We start from the raw sequence: 13,494 nt of genomic DNA, 5'->3' as shown, positions 1-13,494 counted from the left end.
TGAGAGTAGAATGCATGTGTGCGAGAGTGCCAGAAGGAATTATGTCTTGTACGGCCCCTCATAAATGTGTGTAGTCCCACACACCCACACCCACACACATGCAAGTAAATGAAGGAAGAGGGCAGGGAGCGAAGACAGGGTACACTGCCGTCATTAAGAGTTCAAGGAGTGTGCTGTGAACATGTGCACTCATGTAGCCAACCGTAGCTGTAAAAGAAAAGAATAAACACCCTGTCTGTCTGTCGGTCTGTCCCTCCCTCTCTCACTCTCACTCTCCAGCTGGTCCTCTCCTACACTCTGACCTCACTCTTCAGCTATGCAGAAGTGTGTGTATGAGAGACACGTGTATATGAAAGTAAGTGTGTATGAGAAAGAAGGTGAAAGGGAGAAAGCGTATGCATGAGAAGTGTGTGTAATATAAGAGACAGAGTGCGTAGAGAGCAAATCTCTGCCAGGAGGCATGCCCTACCTCCCTCTATCTTTCTTTTTTCAAATGTTTCATATTCTCCCAATTACGCCAATTCACCCATGTAGTCTCTGTAACTACTTGGGGAGGGCGTAGACAACCACGTCTCCTCCGAGACATTTTACTGTGAGGGTGTAATGCATGCAGAGGAACAAGCTATTCATCCAAGTTCTGCTCCCATCCCCACCTGGCTTCCCACCTGCGAACAAAACCAGTGTTCATTGGAACCAAGCCGGATGCACTATTGGAGATTTCAAATCCCATTCTCCACTGTGGTGGGCAGGAACTTTACACCTGAATGTTGGTACCTGCAATATTCTTATGCTTTCTCATCTCTCTAGTAAGATTCTTATATGCCAGTTTCACTGGACGCAACCTATTACCTACATGAAACTTTCCCATCTTTCATCAAAAATAAGTTTTGGCTTTTTTGTGTCTGATGCACGTTGGCGTTTGAGAATGGTGACGCTGTTGTGATTTTAAAAATAATAAAAAAATTGTAAAGTATCCTACCTACCTAGCAGCTACATTCACTGCATTGGGAAGTAAACTCCCAATGGCAGGCTGCTGACCAGCGCTGTGCAAAGAACAGGTTTTTTACAAGACACCAATATAAGGATTATTGTATGAGAAAGAAAAAGATATGTGTTTCGAAGAGCTCCACCCTGCTATACGGTTATGTTCTTATCAGCTTACATACACACACACACACACACGCACACACACATGGTCCAGCATGATAACACAGCTCAGTAACCACAACAGATCTTTCTTCCCCCAGCATTCCATTCCATGTCCTTTTTAAATCACGTTCATCTATCCACCTCTTGCACTGCCTTTTATTTCACCTAGAATTGACCCAGAAGAATACATATTTTTCATTAGAATCCAGAAGCCACACTATAGCATATAGTGAGCGAACTGAAAACGAAGTATTTCACTTGTGCAAACACTGTAACTGGCTAACATCATAGAAAGAATAACAAACTAGAAAAAGTGCTCCTCGGAGCACAAGTCTCCGCCAGGTCAGGTAGATTATTGTGGCCTCCTGGTGGCGCTATAATAGGTCAATGTGAAAAGGGTGCCATTTCTTCTTAGGCCTTGCACGACAATCGGACACTGCATTCATGATTTGAGGCATTTTGTTCCAAAAATGTGGTTTGCTAAATTAGACCTGCTGGTGGCACTATAACAGGCCAATGTGAAAAGGGTGGCATTTCTTCCTGGGCCAAGTGGGAATCTCTGTGGAAAATTTCACGGAAATCAGATACTGCGTTCATGATTTGAGGCATTTTGTTCTAAATGAACCAATCCTGCAAACTTTGGAAGCCAATCTTAGCCAATCAGGATGGAATATGGTAAATCGGACAGATCCGTGATGATCACATGACTATAGAGATACTGTGTACCGATTTGCGTGTTTTTTTGGACAAAATCTGTAGGAGTCATATCCAAAAATGTGTTTTGCAAAAGTCGGCCTCATGGTGGCGCTATGACAGCCTGATCTGAAAAATGTGGGGCAGAGATTCTGCTGTGGCATCCAGGGAGTGTGTGTGTGCAGTTTCACAGCGACCGGGCCAACGGTGGCGGAGATTAGCTGGTCGCAGACAGAAGGACGGACACACACGGACACACGGACGGACGGACGGACGGACGGGGGGAAAAACATACTCTCTCGCCATGTCTTTCGGCCTGGCGGAGACAAAGGCGGAGACAATTACAAAAACAAACAGGATGGAAGGAGGAAGATAAATCAATAAATGAGAAAGTGAGAAATAAATAATAAAGCGAGAAAGAAAGGCAGACATAAGTAGTTTGAGGTCAGATGATGATGATGATTTCCGTTACCAAGGGCGATCAAAACAGTTAGAGGGAAGGATATGTCAGGACATGACAAACAGAAACAGAGGAATGTTGCTCTGGCAGATGAGGGGATCACAGGAACACATTCGTCATCACACATTACAAATGACTAGGTGAGAATTGTTGCTGTCCAAACAACTTAACCTCTTAAGTATTTAGCTACTTAGATACTTCATTGACAGGGGTCCTCCAGAGGTCTGTACTCTGTACATCGCCCCATCCTTTTTTCCCTCTACATCAAATCTCTTAGTCAGAAATTGCCAATCTACTAGCTCACAACGCACCACATTGTGACCCATTGTGAGCTTGTACATCTGCTATTTTTGCAGAATTTCCGCCAATTGTCGCGGGATGTTTGCCTATTATGACCTTTACAGTAGCTCATTCAAAAAAAAAAAGAAACTAATTCAAGGTTGCAATTAAATCCATTCCCGCCAGAGCGCTATAGTGAGAGGAATGCTTTTCTACAGTCTATATATACAGTAACAGCTGAGGACTGGACGTATGTGTGAGTGAGTGAGTGAGTGAGTGAGTGAGAGAGAGAGAGAACTCTAGTTACTAGAGTTCTAGTAACTAGTACATATAATCTAGTTATCCGGTTACTAGTCAAATTCCTCTGAAAATACACACACAACATGCATAAAAATAGTGTTATGTGTGTGCACGTGTCAAGCTACTGCAGAGTGATCCAAGCACGGCTCTTCCCGTACTATCCTAGCCTGTAATTACAGAGGGCCCTGCTGGCCAGACTCCCTCATTAACCTCAGCCAAGGCCCTGCACAGCACACGGCCCACTTGAACACACTGTTACCAGATAAGATCACTGTTCAGTTGACAGGGATGCTCGAGGACGCTGTCAGCATGGTAAACAGCAGCCAGTGATGTGAATGAGTTATATTATGCAGGGCTTGCTTTTGGATCACCACTCAACATGGGCACTAGATTAGCGCCTGTTGGCAACAGAGCCCAAAATCTGGCATCGGTCTGGTTCTATACTACATTTTAAAACTAGCAGCCACTAGCCAAAAACGGTATTCTTGAAGTAGCCTAAAGTAAACCAGATAATGAGAATCACTGCATCCATTCTAAGTAGTTTATTTATTAGTAACAAAACTTCTCAACTTCTAAAAGCCCTGCAAGCAGCCTCTGGAATCATGCTGCTCCTTACACCAAACTGTAAAATGGTCAAAGGGTGGCGCTGCAGGAAAAGGGGTTACCAAAATCAACAGGGTTCATCCTGGAACCCAAGTGGTGAAGTGATGGACAGACCGACTGACCGACACAGCCATCCTTAGAGCCCCCCATCGCTAGCGGGGCAAAAATAAACTTTAATGTCAAATATCTTGACATAGTGTAATTTTCCTAACTTAGCTAACTAGTGTGAGAGAACTATAGCTGTCACTGTTTGTAAACTGAATACAGTCGATTCTACCACAGAGTCTGTGGTAGAATCGACTGTATGCAATTTACAAATATCATACAAATTGCATACAAATATAATTGCATACAAATTGCACACAAATACAAAGCACATTTACATGTGCTTGCTCTGAGGCTGTGTCTGTGGTCCACAGACACAGCCTCAGAGCAAGCACATGGTTGTATCACATGACACAACTTGGGCTGTCAGTGTCAGGATAATGACATTTTACTTGACAATGAATTCTCATACAAATAATTGTGATTAACGATTGAATTGTTTTTGAAAATTGGAACAAATAAATACATTCTGTGGCTTTTAGGCTTTGTAAATACAAATTGCACATAGCATAGTACCTTTACACAAATAAATGACTGACATATTTAATAACTTTCAAAATAAATAAGAAATAGTGGATATAGCCGATCTACAAGCTCACAACGCGCCTTGTGAGCTTATAGATTTGCCATTTCTGCAATTTTTTAAACATGTTTGAAAATGTAAAAAGCTTTTTCAACATTGGAAACGATTATGACGATTATATGCAAAATAATTGTGATCATCTCAAATAATTGCCATTAGGTGATTATGTAATGTGACAGGCCTAGATATAACATGGTGATATTAAGAACTTAATATGGTAATTCATCCATCACCCGCCAGGTTGGCTTGTAACCCACTACAGTTAATGTTTACCCATATCTAGCAGGTGGGCCCTGATGATGATGACAACATAGTAGACACAAGTAAAGTTATTTTTTGAAGACATATTGGTTTAATATTATTAATAATACTAATAATACGTTTTTTCCCCAACAAATCGACCTGTGGAATTTGTTTGACATCGTGACGCATTCTATTCTCTTTCCATTGTTGGTGTAGTGTGCATACGTGTGTGTGTGTGTGTGTGTGTGTGTGTGTGTGTGTGTGTGTGTGTGTGTGTGTGCAACAGTGACGCCTTTTACTGACCTGCTTTCCTGTTTTTGTGGAAAGAAAAAGGCCAAGGGGACACAGGCAATCACAATGTCACCCCCCCCCCCCCCCCCCCCCCCCACACACACACACACACACACACACACACACACACACACACAGAGGGTGTAGCCTAATCAATGGGGGGTGAAGCTATCAGGTGCTTAGCCTACTGACTGTGCACAGTAAAATCAGGAGTGTTGATTTAACACAGTGTAAAAATGCTCCTGGGTTTTATTGTCTAAGCTCAATATGCAGTACATTCATATCGTTCTCTCTCCCTTTCTCTCACTGTCTCACCACCACTCCCTGAGATGAAGCTATCTCACACAGAATGGGGGTATTTCTCACTAAGACATAAGAATGCCTTGCTAAACCAGCCTGCTCTGGAATAGTGCTGACTCACTGCCTCAGCAACACACACACACAAACAGTTGTGTTTCCTTCAACTGTCTTCAACTGATTTCTATTGACTCCATTAATTCCATAGCCACATGCGTAACCTTTAACCTTACCTAAACCTTCATCTAATTAGGTTTAAATAGCCCCTTGGAAAGTGGTGCACCGACAAAAGGTCCACTTGATACAGTTGACAGACATTTCCACTTTTTTCTACAATAGAAACGCACACACACGCGCGCGCGCACACACACACACACACACACACACACACACACACACACACACACACACACACACACACACACACACACACACACACACACACACACACACACACACACACACACACACACACACACACACACACACACACACACACACACACACACACACACACACGATTACTGAGGCACTACACTGTCTCTATGCATTTGATGCATTACCTTCTGTTTACCTTGCTTACTGTGAATCGCTCTGGATTAAGAGCGTCTGCTAAATACCTAAATTGTAAATTGTGATGTCGACATGTTTCAGGATTTGTTTCTACACTTTTGATGATTGCGGTTACTGCGACAAATTAAACATACACTTTCACACACGCATAACTCAAATTCCATGTCAACACATGGAATCTGAGCTATGTGTGAGCTCAGTGTGTGCGATTCCATGTAGGCTAATCTCCCTGTCATTCCAGGTATCAACTCTAATCAGTAGATTTGTCCTAACAGGATAGGAATAAAATAAACCAACCTCAGGGTTTTGAGACCAAACATGCCAGCTTCTTGCCAGTTGTGCGTGTGTGAAATGTGTCTGTGTGCGTGTGTGTAACAGAAAAGGTAGAACATGCAGTTACACGAGGACTGGAGCCTGCTTCACAGTCTGTTGTGTTTTCATCAGCTTTGCTACTGACAGCACGTTGTCAAGCAAATCGTACAGTCATTGTTTAAACACTGGAAATTTTGATTTAGATTAGTTTTCCTGAGTTCTTCTAGTAGGCCGCCTGAATGTGAACGGTACATCAGAAAACATCTCACTTACAAACATGATTACTTCTGGGGAAGACGATAGTGCAATGTCAGTAAGTTACTATGTAACCATTATGTAGGCTATTTATTATTTCCGACAAGTCTGTCACAATTGGGAGAAGAAGAGAAAAGGGCATTGTGTTTGGCACTGTGTTCCGCTCCTACAAAAGCAGATTGCAGCTCAGAATTGCAATAAAAACCCAAAGGGTGCTAATATTGTTCACTGTGTTTATTTTTTCAAAGAATCCTTCAGGGTTTTTGCTTTCAGGGGGTGTGTGGGTACAGTGAGCTGCGAAAGAACTAGTAAACTGGAGGAACCATGTCTCGCTTGCTATACAGATTGATTAATGGACAGACAGATGGACAGACAGAAAATACAACTTTGTTCATCCCAAATGGCGACACTCATTTTCCACCAAACACCATTCAGCACGAACCAAAAACAAGTCATTCCAATGATATTATAGCCTAACAATACACAATAAAGTAATCATAACATGACTATCAGCAGGAAAAGCACCCACCTGCTTCATAACATTACAGTCCATCATGTACAAACATAAAAAAACAAACAAACAAAAAAGTACCCAGGCCAAGGTGGCCACTGAATTCCTAGCAAGCTCCAAAGGCTGCCGTTCTGTTGTCAGACCTCCGCAGCGGAGGGTGGAGAGTTGACTAAGGATTTCACTACAGGATTCCATCCATATGGTATTAAAATCAAAAGGTTATTTAACCCATTAAAACCAGTAAAGCAGCCGTGTCATTTTTGCGCTGGCTATTCAAAAATAGCAGATGTACAAGCTCACAGCGCGTCACTTCGTGCCGTGCTGCGAGCTTGTACATTTGCTATTTTTGAACATTTTTAAATAGATCTTTTAAGTGTGAGAACTACTGATTTAGAAGGCATTTGTAGAATTGGCCTCAGGTCTTAATTGGTTAAGGAATGTATGTCTCTTCTAATCTCACTCCATTAAACCAGGCCTTGTCTCTGCCATATCTCGCTCTTTCTGCCTCTTCTACCCTTTCTAACATACTTTCTTTATTTCTTTCTTCCTTCCTTCTTCACCTCTTTTCCTGAAATGTACGAGGAGAGCAGAGGACAGGAAAGGACAGGACATAAGAGGAGAGGGGGCAGGAGAAAAGAGAAAAGGAGAGGATAGTAGAGGTGAGCTGATGTGAGCTCTGTCATTATCTGGATAAAAAATGCTTTCCACTTTGAAGATGCTTTTCATCTCAACTTTTTAGACATTTTCCCTTCTCCATAGACCACACACAGAGGTAAAGTTTCTGCCCCCACACACACACACACACACACACACACACACACACACACACACACACACACACACACACACACACACACACACACACACACACACACACACACACACACACACACACACACACACACACACACACACACACACACACGTCAGTCATCAATAGATTTGTAATCCCACCACATGAACCATTCAGCCCGTATTGCTATGCCAAGAACATTAAGTTCCCTCATATTGTTAGCCCATAGGAGTTTAGAGGATGGCTTAATCAAGGCTCCATCATATCTAGCTAATTGATTACCCAATGCAGCAGATAGATCAACAACTGCTGGTACTCAGAGGGACAGTACAACCTAAAGTTCTAAACCTAATCATCATTGAATTTCATCTGGAGTTGATTAATAACATCAACCTGTAAAACTTCTGACAACCAATCAAGATGATTGGGAAATATCTTTGTTGGCTTGCTCAATCACTGGACCCTTAGCACTGCAGACGTTTTTTTCTTCTTTTAAGTACATTTTGATCAGATCAGATAATGGAATATTTTCACTGGAGGAAATGTGTCTTTGGCTTCACTGTGGTAGAATTAAAACCTAAAACTAATCACACTGTAAAGCTACAAGAAACTATTTGACAGAGCCTCCAGTATATTCCAGTTCATATAAAAAGTGCAATTCCTGGAGGAGTCAGAATGTGTGTTTTTATTGATGTCACAAATAATTAACATGATTATCAAGCCACACTGAAGGAAAAATAAATCTGTGGGTATGAAACCTCATGGTTTTAACAGCTGCAGTATAGACTGGGGTGTGTGTGTGTGTGTGTGTGTGTGTGTGTGTGTGTGTGTGTGAGAGAGTGTGAGTGTGAGTGTGAGTGTGAGTGTGAGTGTGAGTGTGTGTGTGTGTGTGTCATTGTCAGTAGCAAGCACAGCATCTCTCATTTCCTGTGACTCAGATCGGGTAAAGGCAGCACATGTTGTATTTACATCCTGCCATGACAGACACAGAAACAAGTTTCTTGTCCTGTGCTCTCACTGGCGAGACTAAAAACACTTTTGCAGCGTAATAATTGAGATATGACAATTTGACAGGACAAAACCATTAGTTGAAAAGGACACAGGTTAGTACTGAAAAGGGGTTCTGCGGGCTAACGGACAATTTATACTGAAAAACATGACATGATGATTGAAAAATCTGTTATTTTCTGCAACCAACATGGTCACAAAAAAAGTATAAATAAGCCTTTAATATGTAGAGCCGTGTAATAGGAGTACGTGGTGTTACAAAGTTTGGGAGCCCCTTAAATAGAACTTTTCCCGCAATTTTATAGAAGCAGAGAATAGACCGGAGAGTAGGACAGGAATGGTTGTATTTCAACAGCAGTCTGGCTGTCTGACTAATGGAAACTTCCATTTACTGAAACGCTACAGAACATGCACAGCCTGACCACTAAGCTATGGAATCTTTACAGCCAGGACAATGGTTATGATTGTGTGTGTGTGTGTGTGTGTGTGTGTGTGTGTGTGTGTGTGTGTGTGTGTGTGTGTGTGTGTGTGTGTGTGTGTGTGTGTGTGTGTGTGTGTGTGTGTGTGTGTGTGTGTGTGTGTGTGTGTGTGTGTGTGTGTGTGTGTGTGTGTGTGTGTGTGTGTGTGTGTGTGTGTGTGTGTGTCAGAACAATAAGCACCAGAATAATGACATTCAATTCAACTCAATACCTTCTGTCACATCCCAATGACGTGGTGAGTATATTTCACAATTAAGTTTGTTCTGCCAGGTCAAAAATAGAAAAATGTTTAGTTTCCATAATCAGCTTTGCTAGTTTAACACCCAAGATTTGAACCCGGGTCTCCCACGTGGGAAATCAAACATCTATCCCTACGCCGCCGAGCACCAAGAGGGAATCCCCCCTTGGTCAGAGGAGATATTAGGCTTTGGACTTCAGGCTCCCCAGCAACCTAACCTTTAACCTCCCCACCTCCAGGAAACCTGATCCGGATCATGGCACCAGTGTAACACCAAAGATTCAAGTCCGGGTCTACCGTGTGGGAAACCAAACATCTACTATTAGGCCAAGAGGGAACTCCCCCCCACCTTGGCCAGGAGACATATTAGGTTTTGTGCTTCAGGCCGAGCTACTCTGCTCTAAAAAGGGTTCTGTGAAGTTCAGTTCTGTCAGTACCTGTGCCGCTATTGTGATCAAGTACAAGACATGGCTTTTTTGATTCTCTTGTTTCAAGCTTCAGAATATTTACAGATATTCACAAATCCAGACTGCCAACATTCTGAAAAACTCAACTTTATAGTAGAGACATTTTGATCACTCTCTCATCCTGAGCTACTTGGACAACTATTCCAAAGTCAAGCAACAGAATGGTCAGCATGTGAGAGACCATAGCCTATTCATTGCTGTATAACTAAAATACTAGGCAATAGACAACGAATTAATTATTCATACATCCTGTGATACCTTTTTTATATAATTATTGAAATAATTTATTCCATGTCAGGTTCCTTGAGAAACACTGCTTAGTTCACGTTCAGGGTGGGAAACATTACCAGCCACAAGTTTAGCTGTGGATGGAAAACATAACTGAGCAGTAATGAAAGTAGTGGAATTCTACTTAAAAAAATAATTTTGTTTGGTCGTGGTGTATTAGCTGTGGTGAATGTATAAATCTTTGTGGCCTAAGCTTAAAGTCAGTGTATTCTAAATCAGTGGTTCTCAACCTTTTCAGGCCGTGACCCCCCCAAATAATTTGAACTGGGCGTTGTGAGCTTGTAGATCGGCTATTTTCACCTCTTTCTTATATTATTTGACAATTTGGCCAATGTTTGACCAGTTTTTATAGTATAGTTTGTTGATTACTTTTGATGCAGTAATGCAATTTTTTATTTCATTTTTTTAGGTATTAAAAATGTCTTAAAAGTCCTTAAATTGTCACTTTACTGTCATCTGGGGACACCCCCCCGGGACCCCCCCCCCCCCCAAAAAAAAACACCATGTGGGGGTACTTGAGGGGGTTCCAGGGGGTCCCCAGCTAAATGATGGATAGTTAGGAACCAAATGGACCCTTATGGGTCTGTAACTCTGAGTGTACAAATGGAACCAAATGGACCCGTTCCATTTGGTTCCATTTGTACACTCTCAGAGTTAAATTAACATAGATTTCACAATATGAATTGGGGTCTCAGATGCCATTAAATGGGGTCCGTAGCCAAATGCATGTCCAACTGGGGGTCCTTGAAATAAAAATGGTTGAGAATCACTGCTAGAGCTGTAAAAGTCTTCTCTTATGGGGGTCCCTGGCATATCTTTTCAAAAGGGGGTCCGCGGGCTAATATGTGTCAATTTGGGGGTCCTTGACATGAAAAAGTTTGAGAACCACTGTTCTAAACATTGTGAGGTTACCTGCCAGCAGCACGGTGGGCAGTAGAACACAGTACAGCAGTCCTATGACCACCTGAAGCTCCATCTCGGCTTGGCACGGTGAATGTCTTCACACTCCCAACGACATTCCTCCAACACGCAGGGCAGGCTACTCCTCCTCCACCCTCGATCAAAGAATCGCCAATAAATCCACAGCAGTAAATACTTACTTAGCAACTAAACGTACATTGTCTCAACAGAACATAATGGTGGAATATTGAAAACAGACAGAAACCGATACTTCGCGCAATAACGAGCGATCATGATCACTTCCCCCAAAAGCCAAAAATTGATCAAAAGTGTCTAAAAGTTGTACAGTAGATCCCCTATGCTGCTGATTCTACGTTGTATCATCTCGGCTCCCCATGTTTAGAAGATGAAAGCCCAAAAATATATCCACAAGTAGCCTAAAAATCTTCAAGAAAATCGTCGACCCGCTGTGTGAGAAGGGCTCCTCTTTCCACGCTCTCCCTTCTTTCTTCCAACGACGAGTAAAGTAATAACCCAGTCAGTGTGTTCATGGAAAATGTGATTCACAGACACACAGTTGAGCTGAGCAGTGGGACTGTGAACTACACACTGTAGTGTGTAGTGACTACAGCTATGCTGTCACCTCCCTGCTGCTGCTGCTGCTGCTGTGTAGTGTGTGTTTGTGTGTGTGTGTGTGTGTGTGTGTGTGTGTGTGTGTGTGTAGTAGTGTGCAGTGGTGGGAAAAGTACTCACATTTTTTTGTACTTAAGTAAAAGTATCAACAATTCTGCAATGCAGAAATACTCTATTACAAGTAAAATTCCAGAATAAAAAAATGACTTGAGTAAAAGTACAGAAGTATTGGTATCAAAATGTACTTATAGAGTACCAAAAGTAGAAAGTAGCCTATACGCTACTCATTATGCAGAATGTCCCATTTCAAGTTTCCAAATATTTATCTACAAGCATGGTTAATGTATATTTAGTAATACAAATCTAAATCTAAAAAGTAACAAACGTTAGTAACAAACGTTTTCAAATAATAGTAGTGAAGTAAAAGTACAATATTTTCCATGTAGTGGAGTAGAAGTAAGTAAAAGTATTGAAAATACCCCACTAAAGTAAAGTAAAATAAAATACCTCAAAATTAAATGTCATTAGTCACTTTACACCACTGGTACTCGCCCAGTTTTGGTACAAAACTATTTGTGTCTGCGCCTGCAGGAGGTTCAACTCAGGTGCCTATTACAGAAACCGCATGCAAACCTTTAACTGAATTAACTCCTATGATGCAAACACACACGCACGCACGCACGCACACACACACACACACACACACACACACGCGCACGCACGCACGCACCCACACACACACACAAACCCACACACACACACAAACACACACGCACACGCACGCACGCACAGGCACACACAGGCACGCACAGAGACACAGACACACATGTACAGTCCTTCACTCAATGAATATGTTTACATTGCAGTGACACAAAAAAGGAATTTGTGAGTTAATTCGACCTGTACGTAGTTTGTTTCCCTATTAATAAAATATAAATACAAATAAATTACCACTGTAGCTCCACAAGTGCCTATCCCATCTGAAAATAAAATACAGTTTTAACTGAGTGCTGTTTCGAGGTTGAAATTAAGGCTGAAATAACAAAATAGCTTGAAATAAACAAATTGAATAGCTTGATTTAAATAACTAACTAAACCAGTGATTCTCAACCTGTGGGCTGCAAGGGCATTGCAAGTGGGCCCCCAATTGATTGGCAAAACACTAATATTATAATGATTAATTAACATTAATATAAGAAATGTGGTTTATTTCTATAGAACCTTGAAACTGACACAAAATAGATTGAATGATCATTAAAATAAACATGCACACTTGACCACGATGGATGCTTTTGAGATTTTCAAGGAGGCCCTGAACTGGAAAAGGTTGAGAACCATTGAACTAAACTAACCTTTCTGGGATATGGTTTTGTAACAACCCTATACAACGGCATTTAACAATTAACGCAACATCAATTTCATACAAGGTCATGTCCAAATTTAAGGCACATCTAAATAGCCTATTTTGTCAAAACTAGAAAATAAAGAGCTTTTTTTGGTCTTCAGAAAACATGCCATTCCATCATGAAAATGTGTAACAGTAAACACCAACTCACCACACATATAACAATGGCTATCCAACGTGTCAGTGTCATGGATGAGTCAGTGGTGACCCCTAGTGGCCGATATGATCAACTACTTACAGTAAAACAGAAGCTACCTTATGTTGGTCTCCTGGACTCCAGGTCTAGGCAGTGGTGTAAAGTGACTAAGTACATTTACAGTACTGTACTTCAGTACAATTCTGAGGTATTTTTTACTTTCTTCAGTATTTCCAATTTTCAATACTTTTACTTTTATGTAAATATTGTACTTTTTACTCCACTACAATTATTTGACAGCTTTAGTTACTAGTTACTTTGCAGAATTTGATTACTATCACAAAACATACATTAACCACTTCAGCTCTCTATATACATTTATTTCGGCCATTTGAAAATAGCAGATCTACAAGCTCACAATGCGTCGCCATAATAGGATACAATACAATGACATAATATTATACAATACAATGACATAATAGGATACAATACT

The 13,494-nt window shown here is 41.3% G+C and overlaps 1 protein-coding gene across 3 annotated transcripts in view; it reads right to left on the bottom strand.

The window, feature by feature from the left end:
- Positions 1-11,438, bottom strand: part of piezo1 (piezo type mechanosensitive ion channel component 1 (Er blood group)) — a 77,694-nt gene extending 66,256 nt beyond the window's left edge. For all 3 annotated transcript variants that reach the window (XM_084075535.1, XM_084075533.1, XM_084075534.1), the window contains exon 1: positions 10,840-11,438. In XM_084075535.1, coding sequence (XP_083931661.1) covers positions 10,840-10,903 — 64 coding nt within the window. In that variant the 5' untranslated portion in view covers positions 10,904-11,438. The remainder of the gene's footprint in view (positions 1-10,839) is intronic.
- Between the last annotated feature and the right edge of the window lie 2,056 nt (positions 11,439-13,494).

This window comes from Gymnoscopelus microlampas (assembly GCF_963454915.1).
Source record: "Gymnoscopelus microlampas genome assembly, chromosome: 13".
Classification (NCBI taxonomy): domain Eukaryota; kingdom Metazoa; phylum Chordata; class Actinopteri; order Myctophiformes; family Myctophidae; genus Gymnoscopelus; species Gymnoscopelus microlampas.
Note: the sequence above shows the minus strand (reverse complement) of the source record. Positions and strands in the feature narration are given on the sequence as shown.